The 26,331-nt window shown below is 56.5% G+C and overlaps 1 protein-coding gene and 1 pseudogene across 1 annotated transcript; one reads left to right on the forward strand and one right to left on the reverse strand.

Moving 5' to 3' along the window:
* Positions 1-5,481: 5,481 nt before the first annotated feature.
* LOC132218042 (arachidonate 12-lipoxygenase, 12R-type) lies at positions 5,482-17,847 on the forward strand. The gene is made up of 15 exons (XM_059668695.1): positions 5,482-5,924; positions 7,861-8,072; positions 11,176-11,250; positions 11,352-11,438; positions 11,539-11,661; positions 11,959-12,062; positions 12,378-12,550; positions 12,795-12,938; positions 13,868-14,071; positions 14,267-14,353; positions 14,666-14,835; positions 15,087-15,208; positions 16,986-17,086; positions 17,216-17,386; positions 17,566-17,847. The coding sequence occupies exons 1-15, from the start codon at positions 5,778-5,780 to the stop codon at positions 17,743-17,745; spliced, it is 2,100 nt and encodes a 699-aa protein (XP_059524678.1). The 5' UTR covers positions 5,482-5,777; the 3' UTR covers positions 17,746-17,847.
* Positions 17,848-21,253: 3,406 nt separating this feature from the next.
* On the reverse strand, positions 21,254-25,393 carry LOC132219269 (ETS translocation variant 4-like; annotated as a pseudogene).
* Between the last annotated feature and the right edge of the window lie 938 nt (positions 25,394-26,331).

The following is a 26,331-nucleotide window of genomic DNA, read 5'->3' on the forward strand; positions in this document are numbered from 1 at the left end:
AGACACTGTTTGAGACACTGGAGAAGCAGCTGTCAACTCCCCTGGTACCATCCTACGTCTACTGGCTTACAGGGAAACAGACAGCAAACACATAGATAATCACACAAGCAAATCAATTCTTTCAGATGGTTGTAGTGTAGTCGGGAGGTAAAACCAGGTGGGGTGTGAGCCTGACGGGAGGTGGGAGTGGGGGAGGAACATTAGGTCTGGTGGTCAGGGAAGGCCTCTCTGACGGGTGGCCGTTGAGTTGAGATCTGGATGAGAAGAACAGAACACCTGGACAGCTTGGGGGAAAGGTGTCACAGACCAGGGACACGTCAAGTGCTGGGTCCCTGAAGGGCATGTGTTTGTGGAGTGAGGAGAACGCCAGAGGGGCTGGAAGAAGGTGGCTGAAGGATGGACAGAAGCTGGGTCATGCATTGTCCTTGGTCTTGATTCTAAGGGCAACACCGTTCTAAGCTCTGGTGAGTTTTAAGCGGAGAAGTGACCCAATTTGATTTTTGTCTCTGTGTCCTAGGCGTGTGGGGACCTCAGGGTGGCTCCCTGCCTCGCAGGGCTAGAGGTGAAGCAAGATGGGGAGAGGGGTGCCCCAGCAGTGAAGACTGGGCTTCCTGTGTGGGCGGCCCACTGTTAGCCAGCCGCGCAAGCTTACATCCTTCCCAGAGGCCTCTCCTGCTCTCCGGGTCCACCCCGGCCCAGGAGAACCAGTTCTTCAGCCCAGTGAGCACCTACCCAGAGTCATGCGTCCACGTCTTGGTCGTAACTGGGGAGTGCCCCAGTGACATCCTCATGCCTAATCCCGTCCCTGTCCCCAGCTGCATTCCCATCCCCACCGTCCCCACTTCCATCTCTGTTTCCCTCAGGACCCTAAGCCCCACTCCAGACTTCAGCCATTGCCACTCCTGCTTTGTTGGGAGAGAGCGAGTGGCTGAGGGGAGACCTACTGAGAGTGGGTTATGCCTTGAGGAGGCAGCCTTCGGGGGATGGAGGTAGAACCCTACCAAACTCTTCTACACCCACGGCTCCCTTCCCCATTCGCCAAGGTCCCCTCCTACCCTACCTTCCTCCCCACCCCCCACTGAGTGATTTTTCCACCGGCTCAGAGAGTCGGGCTGGGCCTCTCACCCCTGTGCCCCAGAGGAACCTGAGGTGCAGTTTCCCAAGTCCCCGAGCCTCAATTACCACTCCACCCCACCCTGCTCCTCACCAAGCCTTAGCAGCCCCCTGGGGACACAGTCTCCAGGGGAGAGGAGTGGCTAGAAGGAAGGTGGCTGGGAGAGGTTGCAAGGAATTTGCATCTTAAGATGCAAATTTGCATCATCAGGCTTCTAGCATTCCTCAAGAGTCATGGGGTAGCCGAGAGGGCGGGCCTGACCTGCCTGACAGCTCCTATTCTCCGTGGGGACAAGATGGTGCCAGGTGGATGAGACAGCCCTGCCAGTCACCCAGGGTGGGGGCATGACCTTCATCTTCAGCCTTCTCCCCCATCCTGTCTCCATCTCCTTAACCCATTCCCCACCCCCCACACACCTCCCCCTGCCCCTCACCTCACCATTACCCCAATCTACCTCAGTTCTCTGAATCTTCACCCTAATTCCAACTCTATTGCTGATGCAGTTCCTAACCTTGACCTTGTTCTTATCACTAATCCATCTAATCATTAAGAATTATGTTTCGCCCTGGCCAGTGTTCTCAGTGGTTAGAATGTCAGCCCCACACACTGAAGGGTCACAGGTTTGATTCCTGGTCAAGGACACACAGCTAGGTTGCAGGTTCTACCCCTGGCCCCTGTCAGGGTTCAGGCAACCAATCAAAATGACTCACATTGATGTTCTCTCTTTCTCTCTTTCTCCTTCCTCTCTTTCACTCTCTCTAAATATCAATGGAAAATATTCTCGGGTGAGGATTAATAATAATAAAAAAGGAATTCTGTTTCAAGAGTTTCCAAGGTACCAGGTACTGTCCCTGGAGTTGGGGAGAAAAGCAAAGCAAATGACAGTTTAATCTTTTGGGGAAGTCAGACATTAATAAAAAAAAGGTTAACCACCTCCCAGCTGGGTGTGCTTAGCGGGTCGAGCATTGACCTCTGAACCAGGAAGTCACGGTGTGAGGTGTGATTCCCGATGGGCTCGATCCCCAGTGGGGGGCATGCAGGTGGCAACCAATCCATGATTCTCTCTCATCATTGATGGTCCTATCTCTCTCCCTCTCCTTCCCTCTCTGAAATCAATAAAACATTAAAATAAAATAATTTAATAAAAGTTAAGTATCACACGAGGAGAGCCATTACTAGTTAAATTTGGCCTTCCTTGATGAAGCAATTGTCCAGCTAAGATGAGAAGGAAGAGGAAACATTAATCACATTAATCGGGTCCAAGAGTTAGAGAGCAAGGGCCCCGTTGGAAGGGACTGACCTCACTTCCTTCATGTGTTTACTCAAAAGTCCCTTCTCAAAGAGCTCTTCCTCGGCCACTCTATGTCTAAAATTTGCTCCCTTATCTATAATAATAAAAGCATAGTATGCTAATTAGACCGGACGTCCTTCCAGACACCCTTCCGGACGACCTTCCGGACGGAGCAGGGGCTGCGAGGGAAGCCTCCGTCCCGGGTGCCAGAGGGAAGCCGATGCCGGCAGCTGGGGGAAGGAAGGCCTACTCTTGCACGAATTTCATGCATCGGGCCTCTAGTGCTTTATATTATCCCTCTCTGCTTTGTTTTTTTCTCTTTGGCACTTATCACTATTTAACAGAGTATTTAACTTACTTGGTTATAAGGTAATATTGCCTGTTCCTACACCAGAATGTAAGCTCCAGGAGAAAGGGCAGGGATTTGCCTTGGGTACGTTGTATTCTTAGGCTCTGACACAGTGCCAGGCACATAGCAGATCCTCTGCTGCTGAGGAATGAAGGGCACCTGGTCCCACACAGAAGAGGGCACAGGGGCTGTGGTGGGGGACGAGCTGTCTGAAGGAGGCCAGGGGGTCCTGTGAAGGGACGATGTCCTCATTTCAAAGGCAAGAAGGAGCCACTGCCAGGCCTGATCTGGGGTTGAAGGGATGGGGGTGGCATGAGCAGATTTGGGTATTAAAAAGGTTATTTCAGCCGAAAGCGGTTTGGCTCAGTGGATGGAGCGTCAGCCTGTGGACTGAAGGGTCCCAGGTTCGATTCCAGTCAAGGGCATGTACCTGGGTTGCGGGCACATCCCCAGTAGGAGATGTGCAGGAGGCAGCTGATTGATGTTTCTCTCTCATCAATGTTTCTAACTCTCTAGCTCTCTCCCTTCCTCTCTGTAAAAAATCAATGGAATATATTTAAAAAAAAAAGAATTATGCTAAATCTACTTTGAAAAATAAAAGTAAAAAAATAAATAAAAAGGTCATTTCACTCCCTAACTCCAACCACACCCCTATCTCTAAGCTCAACCTGAACCTACCAGAACCTTCTCTCCATCTCAGAATCCCAGCTCCCCGGGGCCCTAACGTAGGCTGGGCACTGTTTGACCTTCCCTCGATGGTTTCCGAAGGCGCCACCAGGGAGGAAACCTGGTTGGTGCTTCCTGGTTGGCAGGAGCTGCCCTGCGAGGCAGAAGGGGAGAGGGCAGGCCCTGCGAGGCAGAAGGGGAGAGGGCAGGCCCGAAAAGGGGGATGGCAATGTGACTCTTCTCACTCTCCCTGGGTCTCCAGTGCTGGCTGTTGAGAGTATAACTCGGGGCCTCTCACTTCCTTCATGTGTTCTTATGTGTATGTGGGGAGCATAGCATCTTAGTCCCAACACCTTCCCAAATCTGGGCCTATCACAGGCCCTGCCCCCACCCCAGTCCTCACGGCTCCCTTTCCACCCCAGACTTATTTTCGTCAGAGCACCTGCTGCTACGCCTATGGAAAAGACATTGCTCACTGTTTCTTGTCCTTGTCTGCAGCTTCAGGAAGCTCTGTGTGTATTTTATTTCTTCTTTGTATCTGCGGTGCCTAGAAAAGTCCCTGGAACATGGCGTGTACCCTTTAAACATCTCCCGAATGAATGAGGGCATGGAGGAATGCATGACCGGGTTCCCGACCAACCCAATCCCACTGGAACCCATCCCTGATTCCAACCCTCTTCCTAACTTCATTCTTTCTGTTCCTATTTTGGGGGTAGGTGGGAGGTGGAGTGAGTACTTCATAAAATTGAGGGATAACACAGATAGAATAAAGTGCTTACAGTGTCATATATGTCACCCAGATCAAGACATAGAACATTTCTAGCTCCTTACATGGCTCTCCCAGGCCAGAGCGACTCACTGGTCTGACTTTTTTTTTTTTTTTTTAATATATTTTATTGATTTTTTACAGAGAGGAAGGGAGAGAGATAGAGAGTTAGAAACATCGATGAGAGAGAAACATCGATCAGCTGCCTCCTGCACATCTCCTACTGGGGATGTGCCCGCAACCCAGGTACATGCCCTTGACCGGAATCGAACCTGGGACCCTTCAGTCCGCAGGCCAACGCTCTATCCACTGAGCCAAACCAGTTTCGGTTGGTCTGACTTTTTTAAGAATCACTTGGTTTTGCCTGTCCTTGAACCTCATATAATGGAATGATAGAGCATGTACTCTTCTATGTTTGGCTTCTTTCATGCAACATCATTGTTATGAGATGAATTCATGTCATAGTTCCTTCTTATTTTTAATTGCTGGGTAGAGTTCTGTTATACTACAAATTACATATTTATTTTTTAAAATATATATTTTATTGATTTTTTTACAGAGAGGAAGGGAGAGGGATGGAGAGTTAGAAACATTGATGAGAGAGAAACATCGATCAGCTGCCTCCTGCACACCCCCTACTGGGGATGTGCCCGCAACCAAGGTACATGCCCTTGACCAGAATCGAACCTGGGACCCTTCAGTCTGCAGGCTGACGCTCTATCCACTGACCCAAACCGGTTAGGGCTACATATTTATTCTTTAGGTTAGTACTTGCGTCCCAAATGTAACTGTCTTCTATTTTTGTAGTCAACCCTCATCCCTCCTCAGCTGACCCTGGCTCAGCAGGAAGCAACAAATCCCCTCCTCTCCCATCCCTGATCATCTCTCCCTGGAGCCTCTCTAGGGTCCCTGAGCTCCAGCCTCATCACCCAACGCCTTCCTCTGGTGGCTCTGGGCCCTGGCAGGACGGGCCAGCTTCCTGCTGAGGCCACTGCCTGTCCCATTTCCCAGAGAGGAATGGCCAGGAAGCAGGCCAGCTGCACCCTTTCCCCTAACCCCCACCCACTGGGGGCCCCAGAACCAGTGCAGGTAACTGACTGGCCATGGCTCTGCTCAGCAGGGGTGCCCAGCTCTGCAGTCCACGGGCGGGCTGAAGGAAGGAGCTTATTAGGACGATAAAGATCTGGAGGCCCGCCCAGGCCCCTCCCCCAACTTCCCTGGGGCCCTGGCTCAGGCTGGACTGGCTCCCCCACCCAGGAGTCTTCTTCATCTAAGGCATCTTCCACCCGCCCTCTCAGAGGCAGGCCCGGCGCCCTGCCTCCTGGCCCTCCCTGCCAGCTCCCAGAGGGCTTGCAGCCCAGACACCTGCTCAACAGCCAGGAGCACGGCCTCACCCAGCCTTCCTGGCTCCCATCCTGCCGCCGAGGGCAGCAGCTTCTCCAGGATCTGGGCTGCGGGGGGCCGGTCCTCCTAGCCTCGCCTGGCCACCTCGGGAGGCTGGCCTGTCCACTCCTCTCTGTGTCTGGCTTCCCCTGCAGCTCTCCACAGTGTTTGGGATTCAGCTCCCCCTCCTGCCTCCTGAAGAGCAGCCATGGCCACCTACAAAGTCAAGGTGGCCACTGGTGACGACTTCTTGTCAGGGACAATGGACTCCATCTCACTGACCATTGTGGGGACCGAAGGGGAGAGCCATAAGCAGCGGCTGAACCACTTTGGGAGAGACTTTGCAACCGGGGCGGTAAGTGTGTGTGTGTGTGTGTGTGTGTGTGTGTGTGTGTACGTGTGAGTGTATGTATGATGTATATGCGAGTGGTGTGTGTGTGTGTGTGTGTGTACGTGTGAGTGTATGTATGATGTATATGTGAGTGGTGTGTGTGTATGTGTACGTGTGAGTGTATGTATGATGTATATGTGAGTGGTGTGTGTGTATGTGTACGTGTGAGTGTATGTATGATGTATATGTGAGTGGTGTGTGTGTGTGTGTGTGTACGTGTGAGTGTATGTATGATGTATATGTGAGTGGTGTGTGTGTGTGTGTGTACGTGTGAGTGTATGTATGATGTATATGTGAGTGTGTGTGTATGTGTGAGTGTATGTATGATGTATATGTGAGTGTGGTGTGTGTGTGTGTGTGTGTGAGTGTATGTATGATGTATATGTGAGTGTGGTGTGTGTGTGTGAATGTGATGTATGTGATTGTGTGTGGTGTGTGTGTGTATATATGTCAGTGTGTGTGGTGTGTGGGTATTTGTGTGTGGTATATGTAGATGTGTGATGTGTGTACATATGCGTGTTTGGTGTGTGTATGTATGTGTGTGTGTTTGGTCTATATGTGAGTGTGTGCAGGTATTTGTGTTGTGGGATATGTATGTATAGATGTGTGTGTGTGGTCTGTGTGTATATATATGTCAGTATGTGTGGTGTGTAGGTATTTGTGTGTGGTATATGTAGATGTGTGATGTGTGTACATATGCGTGTTTGGTGTGTGTATGTATGTGTGTGTGTGTTTGGTCTATATGTGAGTGTGTGCAGGTATTTGTGTTGTGGGATATGTGTGTATAGATGTGTGTGTGTGAGTGTGTGTGGTACATGTGTGAGTCTGTGGTATATGTGTATGTGTGAGTGTGTGTATATGTATATGTGGCGTGTGTATGTGTGTGTGACTGGGGAGCATAAGGAGGGAAGCAGGGGTGCAGCGGAGGGAGACAGCTTGGCCAGCAGAGGTTGGGGAGGCCTGGGACAGGTCTGAAAGCAGTGGGGCTGCCAGGGTGACGCTAGGTGCCCCCCACCACAGACCTGACGCCCAGCCTCCCCTGGTCTTTGGGCCATCCTTCCTCCCTGGTCTTCACCTCTCCTCCCTTTTTGGTCATTCCTCATCTCTTTCCCTCCCCTTCCTCACCTCTTCCCTCTCCTCCTCCTCCTCTCGCATCACTCACCCCACATCCCTCATCTCTCAGCCCTCTCCTACTCCCTTTATCTCTCCTTCTCTCTCCCCCCTTTTCCACGCCTTCCCTCATCCTTTCCCACTTCCTCTCTTCCCTCTCCCTCATTCCTTCTCCTGTTCTTACTCACTCCTCCTAAGTCAAGGTGCATCAGAACCAGCGTAAATTCACATGGGAGTCCCTGCGACTTCAGGTGACATCAGAGCAGCCTCTCTGCTGGGGCCTGACCTCTCCACGGCGGGAGGCACCGTGTGCTGGGCCCTCAGCCCTCAGCCCTCAGCCCTGATTCGGAGTCTGGTTCAGTCACTTGCTGCTATGTGACCTTAATAGGTCACTGTCTGTGTGGCCTCTTTTGAATTTCCGCATCTTCATTGTTCAGTGGGAGGAAAGGGGGCTGGCCACTTCTGCCCACTCTAAGACTGTAAGGGTCTTGGGGGCCCCGGTCCCTTTATACAACAGCCCCGGAGGTCTGCATGGCTCCTGCAGCCTCAGATGACTGGGGAGGTGGGTGAGAGGATGGGACCTCAGGAACTGGGAGTGGAGAAGGGAGGGTGGGTGGGCCCAGCAGGGGACAGTCAGGTTGGAGGGGTGGGAGGAGAGCCCAAGATCAGGTCACCCCAGTTCAGGAAGGTGAGCTGCACGCGCCAGGCCTGGGTGAGGAGCCAGGCCAGTGGGACACCTGAGCAGCCGGGGCTGAGGCCTGCGTGCTCAGCTGGCCCTGTGCCCTGCCAGGTGGATGAGTACACTGTGCAGTGCCAGCAGGACCTGGGGGAGCTCATCATCATCCGCCTGCACAAGGAGCGATACTCCTTCTTCCCTAAGAACCCCTGGTACTGCAACTACGTGCAGATCTGTGCACCCAACGGCCGCATCTACCACTTCCCCGCCTACCAGTGGATGGATGGCTACGAGACCCTGGCCCTGCGGGAGGCTACAGGCAAGCTCTCACCAGCCCAGCCCGTGCCCTGAGGCCCCTTGCTCTAGCTAGGCCGCTCCAGCATGGCCACTGTACACGCTAGCCGGGTGCCGGCCCCACGGGGACTCCTGGGAACTCCTGCCACTGTTACGTATTCCTTAGTCATCGCTACCGTGCTGGGCCCGGCGCGGGCTACACCCTGAGGAACAGAGGTGGATGAGGCGTGGGGCTACCCCCAGGACCTCAGGCTCCCAGGTTCCCGCAGAAGACAAGCCTGCTCTCTGCTGCCTCTGCTGTCCTCCCCTCCCCTCCCCTCCCCTCCCCTCCCCTCCCCTCCCCTCCCCTCCCCTTCCCTCCCCTCCCGTGGCTGCCCAGCCACTCTAAAAAGACCCCCTGCTACTCTGGCTACAGGCTTCAGGATTCTGGTCGGATGCCCTATTTATCCCAAATAGCACGTCGTGCTAATCCGAAAAGACTCCCTGTGATCCAGCAGGTTCTGTTGCTACAACCAGATGCCTTGTTACTCTAGTCAGAAGCCCCGGTGCTCCGACGGCTGCCTCGTTTCATTACGGAGGCTGCCAGTTCAAGTTCTCCGGGCGCCATAGCAGGAGGCCTTGTGCCTTATCATCATGCCCTGGGTTTCTTAAAGAGCATTTTTTTAGACTGATGGGATGTTCTATTGCTCCAAAGGACTCCTTCTTGCCCCAACAAGACACCTGATTTCTCTAACAGGCCTCACGGCTACTCCCAAAGGTCCTCTTAATCCAGTGAGGCTCCCGCCGGCTCCAATAGGGTATACATCTGGGCATACGTCTCAATTCCGCTAAGCCCCATACGGACTGCTGGGTTTCCCTTGGTGGCCAGCTCCTTCCCCAGCAGCTTGGTTGCTCCCAGGGAAGAAGGACAGGACCCGAGTGCCTGCGCTCCTCATGTCCACCCCTGCCAGAGCCTTTGTCTACCCTCGGCCCAGCTTCCTAATATGTGGCTGCTACATGGGACTGCAGGCTTGTCCTCCGTCCCCTTCTGTCCCCCTGACTCCACCACTGAGCTTCTGCTGGCCGCCCTCAAGCTGGGTCAGAGGGGAGGACAGAGCGGAGGGGGCCTGCGGCTTGGAGCTCTATCAGCCCTGCAGCTGACCATCCCATTTCATCCACTGCCCTGTGGCGAGAACCTCTTCCGGGGAGGCAGGGACCATGCCCGAGCTGGGGAAAGGAGAGGCAGGGGCCTGGGGAAGCAGGTTTGGGGGAGGATGGGGAAGCCAAAGGGAGGGTCTTATGGGAGATTCGAAGCATTTCCCCACAGTGATAAGGCTGAGTGGCATGGAAGCCGGGACAGGCAGGGTGACACTGGGTGGCAGGGTGTAGGAATGGGGTTGGGTGGGGCAGCTGTCAGACACACCAGGGCAGGGAGGCTTGAGTCACCTGCTGGGGCCTTGAAGGAGTGAGGTTCCCACTCTGGGACGAGGCTGAGCTAGGGCTCTGTGTTACACAACTCCAGGGGGTGCCGTGCTCCCAGAATACAGCATACGCTGAGGAAGAGGGAGGAGGGAGCAGCTAACGAAGAGGACCTTGAAGGAAAGTGATGGGGCTGCAGAGATAGGCTCTTGCCAGGCTGTGGCTTTCAGCCAGGATGCTGGAGAAAGCTCGGCCCGGATTTGGATCTCAGCTTCGCCTGGATACTCAGCTGGACGTCTGGGTATACTTCTCAATTCTGCTAAGCCTCAGTGAACTCATCTGTTAAATGGAGCTAACAGCAGAACTAACTTCATAGGGTTGATGTGAGAATCCAATGAGACAATCTCTAAAAGGAATTTTGAAAAGGCTTAACAACTATTGGTGGTGTTAGCGGATAGTGGGTTAGTGAAAAGAAGGAGACTGCCTTGGTTCAAATCCCAGCTCACTGTTTTCTCTCTGTGTAATATTGAGTGTTTTTTCCTTGTGAAATGAGCATGGCAATATTGTCCTTTAGCTGAAACTGTGGGGGCCAGACATGTTTTAAAATGTAGATTTTATTTAGAAGAGATATAGAAGTGTGATGCACACATATCTTTATCTCTATATCTCCATATATATGTATGTATGTGTGTGTATACACACACACACACACACACACACACACACACACACACCATATGTTATATGATATATTCACCAGGGAACTCCCTAATCAAATATACCAATATTTCTGTGGCAAAAACTATGAAGTTACACCAAGTGAGTTGAATAAGGCTGTTTATGGTCTCAGGTAAATTTTGAGCAGATTTTTTCCAACCAAGGAATTTGCACTTAAATGGTGGAAAACCAAACCAACCCAATTTGTATAGCCTGTTGGGTTTTGGAATTGTGGAGAAGAGGCCATGAGCCTATAGCCGTACTCACCTGCCTTATAAGGTTGTGCTTGTGCAGATCAAAGTATTAATATAAAGAAAGTGTTTAGAAGGTGCCCTGTACTTAGTAAGTGCTAAGTCACTGTTATTAAGACTTCAGTGGGTCTGAAAGAGGGCCATCCCTGTAGCAGCAGGGCCAGCTGGAGGGGGTGAAGCAAGGGGGAGGGTGATCCCTGATCCTTTTTTTAAAAAAAATGTATTTTTAAAATGTATTTCAGAGAGGAAGGGAGAGGGAGAGAGAGATAGAAACATCAATGATGAGAGAATATCATTGATTGGCTGCCTCCTGCACACCCCCTACTGTGGGTAGAGCCTGCAACCCAGGCATGTGCCCTTGGCTGGAATCGAACCTGGGACCCCTCAGCCCGCAGGCTGACACTCTATCCACCGAACCAAACCAGCTAGGGCTCCTGATCCTTTTAAAAAAATTCTTACCCAAAGATAGTGAAATAGCCCTTATGTACCCAACTGAGCCGTGAATCAAACCCACAACCTTTCAGTATAGGGGATGATGCTCTAACCAACTGGCCACACTGGCCAAAGTGGTTCCTGGTCCTTTTATCTCAGTTTTTGGGTGAAGAAACACCTTCCCTCTCCCATCCTTGATCGTGATGGGACCCCAGAGCCAACCTGGGAGGCAGAAGCTGAATTCTGATCCCTGAAATGGGTGGGGGTGGGCAGACACCAGGGCTGACCTTGAGCCCCCCCCCCCCCACCCCCTCTTTGCTCTCCCTACAGGAAAGACAACAGCCGACGACTGCCTCCCAATCCTTCTGGAGCACCGCAGGGAGGAGATCCGGGCCAAGCAGGACTTCTACCGGTGCGGGGAGGATGGCAAGGGCTGCGAGGCCGCGGGGCCAGGGATGGCTTTGCCCTCTGGTGCATGGGCATCGGGCTCACGATTTCAGCTTCTCTTTGCAGCTGGAGGGTCTTCGTGCCCGGCCTGCCCAACTACGTGCACATCCCCAGTTACCGCCCTCCTGCCCGGAGAAACCCCAACCGGCCTGAGTGAGGACCTGAGGCCGCCCTGGGTGGGCCTCTGGGCTCTGCCCCTTCCGCCAGCCCCGGCCCCGGGCGTCCCGCCTCAGACCTACGTTCCCTCCTGCAGGTGGAATGGCTATATCCCCGGCTTCCCGATTCTCATCAACTTCAAGGCCACCAGGTTCCTGGACTTAAATCTGCGCTACTCCTTCATCAAGACAGCCTCCTTCTTTTTCCGCCTGGGGCCCATGTGAGTGTGTGAGTGAGGGGGGGAGGGCTCCCTCTGCTCCAGGCCCCTCCACCACAGCCCCGGAGGTGAGAATGGCCAGGAAGGTGGATGGAGCTGATCAGAAAGGCCAGGGAGCCTGAGCGGTGACACTCAGAGACGGAGGCCTAGAAAGACCTTGGGCTATGGGCCCGGGGACCCTGAGACCCAGAGAGAGAGCAGAGAATTGGAGACTCAGAGACCTCGGGGGGTGGGGCAGACGGGCGCCTGGCAGCCTCTCTGACCCCCCCCCCCCCCCCCGCCCCAACCTCATCTCCTAAGGGCGCTGAGGTTCAAACTCCGAGGCTTCGTGGACTGCAAACGGTCGTGGAAGAGACTGAAGGACATTAAGAAAGTCTTCCCTGCCTACAAGACTACCATCTCCGGTAGGGGGTGGGGCATCCGAATGGGACTCGGGGAGCCCAGCGATCTCTGGCGGAAGGACGGTCCCGGGCAGGACCCCCACGTCGGGGAAGCTGGGTGGGAGGAGCGGGCGAACCTGAGGCAGGAGTGGCGAGCTGGGTGAGCGCGCCCTCTGGCGGCAGGTTGGGAAACGTCGCCCTAGGCCCCCAGGGGGGGCTGGGGGTTTCATTTTCCTCCGGGGTGTCCATAGCCTTCCTCGGTCCCGGGCCGTGGCCCCATGCCTCTCTGTCCCTGGTGGGGACCGGGCAGCGTCGTGACGCTCCGTACCATCCTCCCAGAATACGTAGCCGAGCACTGGGCAGAGGACAGCTTCTTTGGGTACCAGTACCTCAACGGCATCAACCCCAGCGTGATCCGCCGCTGCACGCGGATTCCAGACAAGTTCCCCGTCACAGACGACATGGTGGCCCCGTTCCTGGGCGAAGGAACGTGCCTGCAAGCGGAGCTGGAGGTGAGGCCTGGTCCGGCGGAGACCCTCACAGCCTCTGGCTTTGCTGGGTCCTGGGCATCCCCTCTCCCCCCGCCTCTGCTGCCTGCGGAGTTCCCACCCCCTCAGCTCTGCCCCGCGGTCACATCACCCCCTCTTGGTCCCTGGCCAACCCCTGCATCTGGGGGGCAAGAGCACTCGGTACCCAAGGTGTGGGCATGGTGCCCCGTGTTGCTGCGACCTGCCTGCCCGTGGCGCTCCCTTCCAGAAGGGGAACATCTACCTGGCCGACTACAGGATCCTGGAGGGCATCCCCACCGTGGAGCTCAATGGCCAGAAGCAGCACCAATGCGCCCCCCTCTGCCTGCTGCACTTGAACGCGGAAGGGAACTTGATGCCCATCGCCATCCAGGTGCCCGGGTGCAGGCCCTGCCGCAGTGTGGGCGCCGCTGTGCAGCTGTGTGCATAAGTGTGTGTGTGCGCGCACTATGCGAGTGTGTGGGCCTGTGTGTGTGCTTGTAGCCCCTTTGTGAATGTGTGGTGAGCAGGCCAGCCTCTGTGTGTGTGCGTGTGCGCGCAGCTCTTTGTGTAAGCGTGTGTGTCCCTGTGAGTGTATGTTTGTTTGTGTGCATCTGAGAATACACCTGTTTATGTATGTGCCTGTCTGGGTGGGCAGCTAGCGCAGAGCCTGGTGTGCGGCCCTGTGGCGGAGTCTCTGTGTTAGCCTGCGTGTGCACACCTGTGTGCCTGCCCATGCATGCACGCGGTTCCTGTGGGTGCGCCTGTGTGCAGTCTGCGTGCTGTGTGTGTAAGCACGGAAATGCGGAGCTAACACTCTTAGCAGCTGCCTGGGGAGTCTGGGTCTGGCAGAAAATGGGACAGAGGTGCTTCCTTCCAGGGGTCTCCACTAGACTCCCGTCCGAATAAGGAAAGTCAGGTCCTGGTGCAGTGGCTGGTTAGTGAAGCGGTTTAGGCCAGATGGCAGTGCCCTCCCCTCAGGGGGCTGGGTGTCCCCGAGCAGGGCAAACCTGCGCAGCTGCATGTGGCGGCCGTGGGGCGGAGGCAGGGAAGGCTTCTCAGAGGAGGTGGCTTGTGAGCTGGCTCATGAAGAATCATAGGAGCAGCCAGTAGAGAAAGGGACGGCGGAAGGTACCGCAGGCAGCGGGAACGGCAAGAGCAGATGTTAGGAGGGAGGAAAGGCCTCGCTGTGCTCCGGGGAACAGGGACTGGGGTGTAAGGGCAGAGTTTTTACGTCCTCAGACTCCCCTTGGACGCCCTCCTGAGGGTCCTTGTGTGTATAGGTCTCTGCCCTCCCCTAACTCCCTCCTTCCCCACTCCCAGCTCAGCCAGACCCCTGGGCCCAACTGCCCCATCTTCCTGCCCAACGACTCTGAGTGGGACTGGCTGCTGGCCAAGACGTGGGTGCGCAACGCTGAGTTCTACTACCACGAGGCCATCGCCCACCTGCTGGGGTCCCACCTCATTGGCGAGGCCTTCTGCCTGGCCGTGCTGAGGCAGCTGCCCATGTGCCACCCCCTCTACAAGGTACGGGCTTGGGTGAAGGGGCCTCGCTGAAGCATCCCTGCCCTTGTCTGGCCTCAGAGAGTCACCGGGCCTGCTCAGCAGTCAGAGGGATTCCAGTGAGACTAGGGGAGGCCGCTGGGGACCCACAAGAGAGGGGGTCTGATGTTGCAGAACTGGGGGTGCGTCAGTTCTCTCATTGTCTTTGCCCTCTCACAGCTCCTGGTCCCCCACACCCGATACACCATCCAGATCAACAGCATTGGACGGGCCATCCTCCTCAATGAGGGGGGGCTCACTGCCAGGGTGAGACTGCCCCCAACACCAGCAAGATACTCCCTTTCCTTCTGGCCTCGCAGGTCGCCTAACAGCAGGGCCTCCCACTTGCCTTTAGTTCGCGAGGGAGCACGGAGAGAGGGGACGGGTTAAAGTGGGTGCTGCGTCTGCAAAGGCAGAGGCAGGGGCTGGTGTGCTGGCTGGAGGGCGAGGATTCTGGGGTGGAGCAGGCTGGGCGGGGGCTGCAGGATCATCATCAACCGCGTGTGAGCTGGATGTGAGCGTCACTGGGGAGGACTTGCAAGGAACCCGCTGGCTCCAGCGTTCGCTCCTCCCTGATAGGCCACGTCCCTGGGCCTGAAGGGCATTGCTGAGTTGATGGCCCGGTATCTGTCAGAGATGACCTATGAGAGCTGCTACCCCCCCAATGACTTTGTGGAGCGCGGGGTGCAGGACCTGCCGGGATATTATTACCGTGATGACTGCCTGGCAGTGTGGGACGCCCTGGAGAGGTAAGATGGGGATGGCAGTGGGTGGCACTCAGACACCCTGAGGTGTTGGAGGGGAGCCTTAAAGTGCCTGAGCTTGGGTCTGGTGCCATCTCTGACCTTGACAAGCAACCCTGGCCATCTCTGCCCCACAGGACTTGCTCACCCACATGCCTAGGGCAGCCCTGGGGCCAGGGCATCCTGGGAGAGGTGGGAACAGCACAGCTGGGGAGGGCAGGAGGAGGGTCCAAACTGAGGCCCTGTTCCCTGGCCAGGTATGTGACAGAGATCATCACCTACTATTACCCGTGTGACGCAGCTGTGGAGGGTGACCCGGAATTGCAGTGCTGGGTGCAGGAGATATTCAAGGAGTGCCTACTAGGGCGTGAGAGCTCAGGTATGGGCCCGGGCACGCGGGCACCCGGGCATCCGGCAGGGGTCCAGGGTGCTAGGGTGGGCCCTCCTGGCTGGGCTGGAGCATGTCTCACTGGGGCCTAAGGAGGCCAAATCGCTGCTCTAGGATTTTGACGGGGCCCTTCCCCGTCCCTTAGCGCAGCAGCCTCTCAGAGAGGCTGGGGAAGGGAGCATGGCTGGCCACTGGTCCCTGTCTGAGTTCAGGGGCTGCGGGTCATCTCTGTAGAGATGACCACTCAGAACACTGGAGGGGTCCCAGTGTTCTGAGAAACGGGGCATGAGCGCAGACAGGAAAGGGCAGAGGGTGCTACAAGCTCGGGAGGTGGTGGGTGCTGGCAGACTCCAGGGGCGGGAAAGCATTTGAAGTCATGCCACTTGGGCACCCACTCAACAAGCATCTATGATGTGACAAACACTGTGCTGGTTACTGAGGAGCAAAAGGGAATGAGGCAGGCGAACTGCTCTCCCCGCCCTCAGGGAGTTCACAGTCTGGCGGCTGGGGGTGTGTGTGGGGGGGGTGTCTGCCCAAGCAAACAGGCAGTGACAGCAGGGCTGGTGCAGTTTGTTGGTGGGGACAGGGGCCCAGGGGAGGCACCTAACCCAGCTTGGGGAGGGGTGGTGGGTAGAGAGTGGGGGTGGGCAGCAGCAAGCTAAGAGCTAGCTGAGATCTAACATCTGAGCTAAGAGCTAGCTGAGATCTGCCGGATGGGGAGGGTAGCTATGCGATGGCAGGTGAGGCTGGAGAGTCTGGGAGCTGCTGACAGGTGCCTGCAACTGGAGCTGAGGGTGGGAGCCGGGCAGGCTCCTGGTGGGGCTAAGGCTGAAGCCATGAGCAGGGGCCAGGTTGGGCAGCGTGGTTAAGGGGGTTGGAGCGACTCTCAGCGCCAGAGGGCGCCATGGAGGGGTTTGCGAGATGAAAGTTGCGTTAGAACAAGATCAGGCTGCAGGGCAGGTAGGAGACAGCTGGAAGCTGCTGTGGTGTGCGGGAGGGAGGTGGCAGGGGCCTGACTAGGGTGGGGGCTGTGGAGACACAGAGGATTCCGGAGAGAGTTGGGAAAGAGAAATGACAGGACTTGGTGACTAGTTTGCGTTGGGCAGTGGGGGATATGTGTGTGTGTGTGTGGGGGGGGAGGGGCCAAGGGTGACGCTCAGGTTTAGAGCTTTCAAAACTGGGGAGAGGGTGTGTCATTGGTGTGGGGGCGTGGAGGGAGGTGGGGTTTAGGAGGGAGGCCATAGGTCTGGGTTGACTGTGTTGGGCTTTTGGAGCCTGGGGTCGCCCGGCAAGCAGGCGGGAGGCAGGGAAAGAAGCGAGAGGCTTGTCTGGGCACAAGGCCTGGAGCCAGGCTACTGAGAGCCGATCTGGAGCCAGCAGTGTCTCACGGAGGTGTGCGTGGCGGGCAGTGGATGAAGGACTGGAGTCAGGCCAGGATTCTTCCAAAGCTGCTCCCCGCTGAGACCTGGGCCCAGAGACTCCCCTAAGGTAGTTGGAGGAGATCTGAGGGCCTCATCTCAGGCAGCTGCCCGGAGTGGACCTGGACCTCGCCAAGGCCAGCTGAGGCCCCTCGCCAAGGCTTGTGGTGTGGGCGGGGGTGGGGGTGGGGAATGGGGATGTGACCACAGGAGGGCCACCCAGGCGGGATGAGGGCAGGGAGTGGCAGCTTGATGTTGGCAGGACAGGCTGAGCTGGGCTCGGTCGCGCCCTCTCGCGGCCAGTCCGGACCAGGCGGGAGTGGCCATGCCGGGGCCTCTGTCTCCCCCAGGCTTCCCCACGTGCTTGCGAACCGTCCCCGAACTGATCCGCTACGTCGCCATCATCATCTTCATCTGCTCCGCCAAGCACGCCGCTGTCAACACCGGGCAGGTACCCGTGCCCACCAGCCCCCCCCCCCCCCCCCCGCCAGGCTCGGGCGTACCCTCAGACCCACCCTCCATTTAACCTCGAGAGACCCTGGGGGCCCCGACCCACGGCCCCGCCTCTGCCCCCCTGCAGCTGGAGTTCACCTCCTGGATGCCCAACTTCCCGTCCTCCATGCGCAACCCGCCGATGCAGGCCAAGGGGCTGAGCACCCAGGAGACCTTCCTGGACACGCTGCCCGACGTGAAGACCACGTGCATCATCCTGCTGGTGCTCTGGACGCTCAGCCGGGAGCCCGACGACAGGGTGAGGGGGGCGGGGGTAGCGGGGGCTCCCCCGGGGGCAGCGGGGGCGGGGGACTCCGAGCAGGGGCTGGCCGCCGGGGTGTGGGCCCGGCGGGAGGGGCGCGTCGGGGAGGAAAGGCCGGGAGAGAGGCTCCCGCGGGGCGGGGCGGGGGTGGAGTCAGCCGCCCGCTCTGCCCGCAGCGGCCCCTGGGCTACTTCTCCGACATCCACTTCGTGGAGGACGTGCCGCGGCGGAGCATGGAGGCCTTCCGCCAGCGCCTGGCCCAGATCTCGCACAACATCCGCCAGCGCAACAAGTGCCTGCCCATCCCCTACTACTACCTGGACCCCGTGCTGATCGAGAACAGCATCTCCATCTAGGACCGCCCTCCCCTCGCCTCTCCCCGCCCCGCGCCCGGCTATTTAAGAAAATACAGACATAAACAGAAAAAAACAAAAAACACTTCCCGCGCGAGCCCTGCGTCTGTCCTGTCGGTGCACCGGGCGGCGGTTCCTGCCGGGAGGGGGGAGGTGAGGGTCGGAGGTGATGGGGAGGGAAGGGCTGGCTCTCGCGGCTGTTTTCCACCCGCGCGGGGGTCCGGGTAGGTGCAGGGCAGCGTCAGGCCTCGGTGCTGCTCCCCAATGTCCCACGAAAGAAGGACCAGGCGACTCCTGTGGGCCGCTGCGGGCCCCTCGGTGAAGTGTCCCGCCGGGGACCGCAGGAGAGATGGCGGGGACCGCTGCTCCGTGATGCCACAGCCTCATCTTTCAACCCAGAGCCATTCCGGTCCGTCTCCAGTCCCCCAGCTCAGGCACCCAGGCCACCAGGGACCCCAGCCGCCAGAAAACCCACTCGACGACACAGACCACCATCAGAGACCCACCCACCTAGGAACCTAGACCACCCAACCTGTCCAACTTGAAACATAAACCTCCAGACACCCAGGCCAAGGGACTGCCCTCAGCCCGCGTGCAGGAAACCCAGACCCCTCTAAGCTCCCCCTGCTAGGAACCCCTGCCACCCTCACCAAACTCTCAGAGACCCACGTCACTGCAGGCCCGTTCCATGAAAGGGCCCAGCCTGCTAAGTGTCCCTCCAAGGAACCCACTGTCCCCAGACCCCCTCCTCACCCACCCGCTCTCCTGGAACCCGAGACACCTCCTCTCCCACCCCGCGCCCTGCTCGCAGTGTCCCTTGGTTTCATCGCTGATGTCCCAGAAGAGCAGGAGGGCATGGCGGGTGGCATTGACCTCAGGGAATGAGGCCCCAGATCTAGCTGGGGGGCTGCAGGAGCCCCAGATCTACAGCGGTGGGAATCCTGGGCGCCCAGGCGCGGAATTCAAACCGAGCCCCCACACTCAGTAAGCACAGGGCTGCCAGTGCTCCTGCCAGGCCCACTCCTCCTGTGGCCCTGCTTGGCCGCCAGGGCTGCCACCGGCTCACCCCACCGCTGTTGCTGGCAGTATGGTGGGCTGAGCAGGTGAGATACTTGGCAGGGCCAGCGAAGCTCTCTAGGGCACCAAGGACCCTGAGCCAGGAGTGGGGTGGAGAGAATGGAGCTGACACCCAAGGGGCTGCTGCCCTGGGGAAGGGGGGTCTAGAGGGTGGAAGACGGGGACGGGCACCTCACCTGAGCTCATGCGGCTCAGAAACCCCCCTGGGAGCCCTCCCTGAGCCAGGCCTGCAGCTCTGAGTCCCTGCTCACTGCTCACTGCAGTGTCGTCTGGGCAGCCGATGCCTAGGGGTCCGGGAACACAGGTGACTAGCAGTTGGGAGGTGATGCAGCCCATGGGGTGTGAGTGACAGAAGTTGCTGAGACCAGCTGCCCCAAGAGGAAGACATTGAGGCCAGGGAAGGAAAATGGCCAAGCACACAGCTTATAAACCGCTGAGCAGAGCTTCCTCTCCACCAGGGGGAGCCAACAGAGGGCCCGAGAGCCAGAGTTGGTCTGCAGGTGCCAAGTTGAATCAATGGCCAGCACTTAAACACTAGAAAATGTCTAATTGCTCTTGCAAACCTAAAGATCTGGCTGTAGTCAGCGCTGAGGTGCCGCCGTCCCCGTCAGACAAGCATGAGTTCTCCACCAGCCACAGCCCCTGCCCACCTCTCGCCCCTCACGTTTTGTGGCTTGCTGGCTCGGCAGGCAGTTACAGCCCTTGAGCTTGATCAAACCATAGGGAAGGAGTGCACGTCAGCTGCCACCCTCACCACCCCCTGCCCCCGCTGGGTTGGGACTAGCAGGTTGGGTCCATCTCCACTGTTGGTTCCCAAAGGGCAGAGAAGGGTCTGCCTCTCTCACCACGGCATCCACCCAGCAGAGTAGGGCTCAGGAAGGGTGTGCGGATCCATTACTAAGAAGGGTTTTGAGGAGCCCAGCTGGCATGGCTCAGTGGTTGAGCATCAACCTATGAACCAGGAGGTCACAGGTTCGATTCTCAGCCAGGGTACATGCCCGGGTTGCGGGCTCCATCCCCAATAGGGGGTGTGCAGGAAGTAACCAACCCATGATTCCCTCTCACCATTGATGTTTCTATCTCTCTCTGAAATAAAAAAACATTTAAAAAAAAAAAGAAGAAGAAGAAGGGTTTTGACACAGGCAGCTCCAGCTATGGGTGTTCATAGGTGGGTGGGGCTGGGCTGGGGAGGGGTCCCTGAAGTCTTCAAGGGGAGGTGGGGCACGAGCTGGGCTTGAAGAAGGGGCAGCGGTTGGATAAGGAGGGAGGGAGAATCGGGGTGCCTGGCCCCCCTGGACTCCGTGTGTGCTGAGGAGGAAGAATGGAAAGGGGGCAAATTCCAGAAGAGCTGAGTTGCCACAGTAAACACTGCATTCCATGCGGCAAAACACGGAGTCATGTGAGGCCCATGAGCTCTGCTGCCCTAGATCCCAGCGCCTGGGAAGGGTTGTTATGCAGGTTAATGGGGGGAGATGGGAGGCCAGAGACATCCCAAGGAGGTCTCTCGTGAGGAAGATTTAGAAGGGAAACCTGGTTTTATGGGGTGAATACTAATAACTAATGCTGCCACAGTGAGGACCAGTGGTCGAGCATCAACCAGGAGGTCACACTGTTCAATTCCTGACAGGGCACATGCCCAGTTGCTGGCTCGATCCCCAGTAGGGGGCGTGCAGGAGGCAGCCTATCAATGATTCGCTCTTATCATTAATGTTTCTCTCTCCCCTCTCCACCCCTCTCTCTGAAATCAATAAGAAATATATTTTAAAAAATAATAGCTTATTGGCCATTTGTATATCTAATTTGGAGTAGTCTATTAACATTCTTTGCCCAGACCATCCATTCTTTTTTCTGTTTTTGTACAGGAGAAGCAGGGGCCTTTATTAGGGTCTGGCAGACGTGGTAGAGGTGATATCCCAGGCCTGGGCCTAGGAAGAGGCAGAACAAAGGTCCCTCAGAGCAGGAACCCAGCCCTCCCTGCTCCACCAGCAACCCCGCCCCCTGGCAGGCTCCTCCCCCCAGCCTCCCCCAGTCCGGTCCGGTATGGTCCCTGGGAACACAGAGCACCAAGAGCTGACCAGCAGGACCCTCCAGGGCCACAGCTGGGAGTGGCGTGCAGGATCCAGGCTTCTGCCTCCCCACAGGGGGCGATCTGGGGAGCTCCGTGCATCCTCCCCACCACGATAAAGTGGGGACGCCCTTTCTTTGTCGCCCAGAACCGAACAAACTCTTGTTCTTCGTGACTGGGGAGAGGGAGAGGGGCTTGACCTCTAAGCTGGACCTAGGGGGAGGCCAGAACTGAAACCCCCAGGAGTTTCTGAGGCTCCAACTTGGCACTTGCAGTGTCTCCAATTGGCCAAGGGCGGCTGACAGGCCAATGGGATCTGCTCCAAAGACATGTGTGGGTTTCAGAGTGAGGGTTTTCCCCACGCCAAATTCATCTCTGTGCACCCAGAGCAGCCCCCGGTGGCCAGGGAGCAGCTGCCAGGGGCCAGTAGGAGTGGCCAGCCTTGGGGCCAAAGGGCCGGGCAGAGCCAGCCAGCTCTGGGGGGTAGGCAGGGCTCTCGTCCAAGTGGGACAGAGGGACTGTGTCTTCCTCACCGACCGGCCTGTCAAACTCGGCCTTGAGCGCTGGACGCTGACGGCCCGGGAAGGCCAGAGAGAAGAGGGCCTCAGGCTCGCACACGAACTTGTACACATAACGCTCGCCAGCCACCTCCTCAGGCCCAACTGGGTTGAACTCCATCCCCCGGCCCACCCAGGCAGTGAAGTGGGTATTTGTTGGGTCACTGGCAGGGCCACCAGAAACCGCCACCCTGCAAGGGACTCGGCGCTGGCAGGGTGGTCTCTCTCGGAATGCTCCAACCCCTTCCTGCTTGATGTCTCCTCCAGACTTCTCACGGTCGACGCAGACATCTGGGACTGGACGCCCAGGTTTCTCCCAGCCAGAGCCCACGGTCTGGCCACCTGGAGAGGGTCGGGGGAAACCCTCTGTGCGAAGGTACCCCGACTCATACCCAGGGACATCTGAGTCATAGGCGAAGTCCGTCTGCTCTTGTTTGATCGCCAAACCCGCCCCGGGGTACCTGTGCCCACTGACCGCACCCTGGCGCCTGACCAGTTATTCGTACAGGGGGTCAGGTATTCCTGCCTGAAGCTCTGCTGGGGGTAGGCTGGGCAGGGCTCCTCCTGCTCGTGTTGGTAGGGGTTCCTGGCCCCTCCCTGAGAGGATGTGAAGGAGTGGCCAGACTCCAGGGGCAGCAGGGAGACTGAGCTACGCTCCCAGAGGCACCATGGCCAGGGTGGGGCAAGGAGACAGCTGGTGGAATACAGCATCTGGGACAGGGCTACCCCTCCTTACAACAAATGCCAAGTTCTCTGGCAGAATCATGTACGGAGGCTGGAGGTGCCTTTGAGGGTGGGGGATGGGCAGCACATTGCGGGCTGGGCCGAGCTGGGCTGCAGAACAGAGCGGAGTCAGGCAGGGGCCTGAGGAGAAGGCAGTGGTAGTTCCTGGTCCGTTCCCTGTGGCCTGAGGGCAGGAGGAAGAGGCCAGTTCTTGCAGCTCCTCTTAGAGGTGGATGGAGGTCAGAGGACAGACTGAACCTAGGGGCTGCCCAGGCATCCCCGACAGCCATGGGGCACATGGGGGCTGTGGTGCCCAGAGAGAGACACGGTGCTGCCTCTGCTGGGATGAGGAGAGACAGAGCAGCTGCTTTCCGAGGGGCCTGGTAACAAAGAGGGCCACGGTAAGCTGAACCCGAATTCCCAGGGGGCCACACCCAGGATGGGTCCAAACGGCGGGAGGACCTGAAGCTTTCCCAGTTTGAAGGTCGTCTTTATGAAAAGGAAGCAGCCCTAGCCGGTTTGGCTCAGTGGATAGTGTCGGCCCGCTGACTGAAGGGTCTGAGGTTCAATTCTGGTCAAGGGCACTTGCAACCAAAAGAAGTGTCTCTCTCACATCAATGTTTCTTTCTGTCTCTCCCCTTCCTTCCACTCTTTCTAAGGATCAGTGGGAAAAATATCCTCGGGGTGAGGATTAACAAAAAGAAAAGAAAGAAAAGAAAAGATGTGGCTCAGTGGTTGAGCGTTGGCCTGTGAACCAGGAGTCTTGGTTGGATTCCCTTGTGGGTTCCATCCCCAGTAGGGTGTGCAGGAGGCAGCCAGTCAATGATTCTCTTTATTGAATTTTCTATCTCTCCCTCTCCCTATCTCTCTGAAATCAATAAAAATATATTTGAAAAAAGAAAACAAAATTGGCTGGGGGGCTTGGAAGTGGTTTGTATAAGTGAGGGGCCGTGAAGTTTCAACGTTTTTCACTTTGTAGTGAAAAACCTCTGCACATGCCCATGTGGGCAGGGACTGCCACCCTCCCACCGGCCGCCATCAGCAAGCAGCCCCGTGAGACCAGGGCAACTTCTCCAGCAGGTGACCAGTCAAGCTCCCTCTGTATTTCTCAGTTGAAGAGTGAGGGGCAGGGTTCCCAAGATGGAATTTTGCCCCCATGTCCCTCCTCTCCAGATCATGGAGCCAGAGTTGGGGGAGGCAGGAAGGAGCAGACATGCATTCCTCCCACCCCAGGTCCCTGAAAGGCGAGGTTGGGAGCAGACATTTAGAGCAGAGAGAAGGTTGGAGTTTTCAACTGGACTAAAGTTTTGAAGGCACTGACTGGAGAGACATAAAATGTTCATATCCCACCAAGTCAAAACTCTTTTACAATCTGATGACACAGGTGTTGTTTTGGAGTTTAAATTGCGGGATTTCAGGGAAGAATCGGGCGGCATGGAGCGGAACGGCCTGTAACAGGAACTTCCCCAGAGCACCCCTGAGAAGCACCTGAGGTCCAGAGTCTGAGCTACTGGGTTTGCTTCCTGAGCCTGAGGTCTGCTGGACACCCAGTCTCCAAGTCCTTTCACCTCTGGAGCCGTGTTCACATGTGCAAAGTGGTGTGAGGAAAGAGGATTGGGGGTGTGCGGGCATGTGCTTTCCAAACGGCAGGATCCAAGTTCCCTGGGAGCAGAATAGGTAAATGCCTGGACAGCACGCCCTTCTCGGGGTCCAGGGCCAAGGACACAAGCTCAGGGGTGGATGGTGAGGTGGGGTGTCTCTGGTGAAGGTGACAAGTGGTTTTAGTTTGGATGGGTGAGTCTCTAGCCAAGAGAAGCAAGCCCCACCCGGCAGAAGCCTAGGTTTTCAAGACATCACAGGTGTCCTCCCCAATTTCTCTACTCCCTTCCCCACTCAGGCAGCAGGGAGAGCCATCTGCCCCACCCTAATCTCCCTGTCAAAGTCTAGTCACTACTCATTACTTAGCAGTGGTTCTCAACCTTCTGGCCCTTTAAATACAGTTCCTCATGTTGGGACCCAACCATAAAATTATTTTCGTTGCTGCTTCATAACTGTAGTGTTGCTACTGTTATGAATCATCATGTAAATATCTGATATGCAGGATGGTCTTAGGCGACCCCTGTGAAAGGGTCATTCGACAAAGGGGTCGCGACCCACAGGTTGAGAACCGCTGACTTATTGCGTGTTGACAGCAGGCGCTGTGCTGAGATTAGAGACCATTCACACTCTCATTTGCACGTCCTCCTTCCAGGCAGGACCCAGAAATATTCCTCCACCTTGTAAATGCTGAGTCAGCACAAGACTCCTGACAAGGCAAAAAGGCTGTGTGCATTTTCTCACCCCAGGTCCTAACCCAGTGATGGCGAACCTATGACACACGTGTCAGAGGTGACACTCGAACTCATTTTTTTGGTTGATTTTCTTTGTTAAATGGCATTTAAATATATAAAATAAATATCAAAAATATAAATCTTTGTTTTAGTATGGTTGCAAATATCAAAAGATTTCTATATGTGACACGGCACCAGAGTTAAGTTAGGGTTTTTCAAAATGCTGACACGCCGAGCTCAAAAAGTTCGCCACCACTGCCCTAACCTCTTGCTGGGTTAGGTTCCCCTACATGGACAGTCACAGCACAGAGAGGGTCCGGCTGGCTCAGAGCCTGTTCTCTCGACTGCTCTCTCCATCATTCTCCTGCACTCTCCTCTTCCCTCCTAGTCCAGCATTTTTCTCTTTTCTTTCATGTTAAACCAGTCTAGCCCCCACTGCATTCCATAATTTTTTTGAGGACTGTCTGTCAGGACAATTTTGACTACAAAGAACAACGAAAAACAACAACACGAAAACCCATTCAATCTGGCTTAGGCAAAGAAAACAACTTGTGAGCCCGTGGTACCCAAACAGCCAGAGTGGGTGTCTGCCCATCTGTCAGTTCTGCTCCTTATCTTTGCGGTGGCAAGACCACTCAGTGTCCCATCCTCTCAGCAACCCCAGAGGAAAGAGACAACTTTTTCGCTTGGCTTCCAGGAGCATCTCAGCACTGAGCTTCTTTTCCCTGGTCCAGGTCACCTGCCTGTGCTTCAAGCAAGGCCCGGAGCCAAAGGGATGGGCTGGGCAGGACTGGAGGCGAGGTCGGGGGTCGGTTCCACAGGGACTGAGAATGAGGCAGGCATGTTTGCCCACCATTCAGCAGGATGGGTGCTGGGAAGGCAGAACAGCCCATGTCCATTATGAGTCATCATGTCAGGAACAGTAGGCTCGAGGCCGGGACAGCTGGGCCCAAAAGGAAATGGATAACCAATGGGCTGGTCACACGTCGGTGGCTTTGGGATGGTCTGTCCTGCTCTCATTCTCAGTGGCAGGCTCTTGAGGGGTCAGAGGTGGAATATGGGTTGTTGGCGAGGTCCTGCCCAGAGACCCATGGACCTCACTTCCCCATTTGGGGGCTCTGTTCCTTCAGTCTTGACCTCTGGCCTTCATGGGTCATGGGTCACATGTCATGGCCACAGGCAAGCTCTGCCCGTCTCTCCTTTCCTCTCTCTTGTCTGTGACCAAGGGATGAGGCCACACCACCCATTTCCAGAGCCTCAGACACCCTGATCTTTTCTATAAGCCTAAAAGGCCTGAGGCTTCCTACTTGGCCCCCTCAGAGCAGACCCCCTGAGCAGAGGAGTTTCTGGGGGGTGTTGTTGTTGGCTCACCTCCCCCTGCCTATGCCGTCTCTGGGGTTCACCTCTATCTGAAGCCCTCCCTAACAATGCCAGGTTTGAACATTCCAGGGATGAGGTGTTCAGACCACCCAGGCCAAAAGACCACACAACATGAAATGGAAGAAAGCACACCTTTATTTCAACCCCAAACCCCACCCCCAAAACCCAACACCACTGCACCTGGCCTGATGCCCACAGTGCACAGCCCAGAGGATCCAGTGAGCAAAGCCCCAGAATGCAGCATCACAGATCGCCTAAAGCGGGTGCCTGTGTCTACTGCAGGTGGGGATGGGGAGCAGGGCCCAGACCCCAGGAGCAGCAGCTGCGGGAGGTCCCTGCTGTGGCCATCACTGGTCCTGGTTACAGAGCCATTGCAAAGGGGAGTCAGTCCCAAGTGTGGGCTCCTGGCACAGACCAGCTGGCAGAGGTAGTGTGAGCACATCTGAAGGCGGGGCGT

Source organism: Myotis daubentonii, chromosome 16 (assembly GCF_963259705.1).
Source record: "Myotis daubentonii chromosome 16, mMyoDau2.1, whole genome shotgun sequence".
NCBI lineage: Eukaryota > Metazoa > Chordata > Mammalia > Chiroptera > Vespertilionidae > Myotis > Myotis daubentonii.

Coding starts and splice junctions, on each gene's coding strand:
- LOC132218042 (XM_059668695.1), top strand. CDS start 5,778: ATGGCCACCTACAAAGTCAAGGTGGCCACTGGTGACGACTTCTTGTCA. Junction 12,551..12,794: donor GCCTGCAAGCGGAGCTGGAG/GTGAGGCCTGGT, acceptor GCTCCCTTCCAG/AAGGGGAACATCTACCTGGC. Junction 15,209..16,985: donor ACTAGGGCGTGAGAGCTCAG/GTATGGGCCCGG, acceptor TGTCTCCCCCAG/GCTTCCCCACGTGCTTGCGA.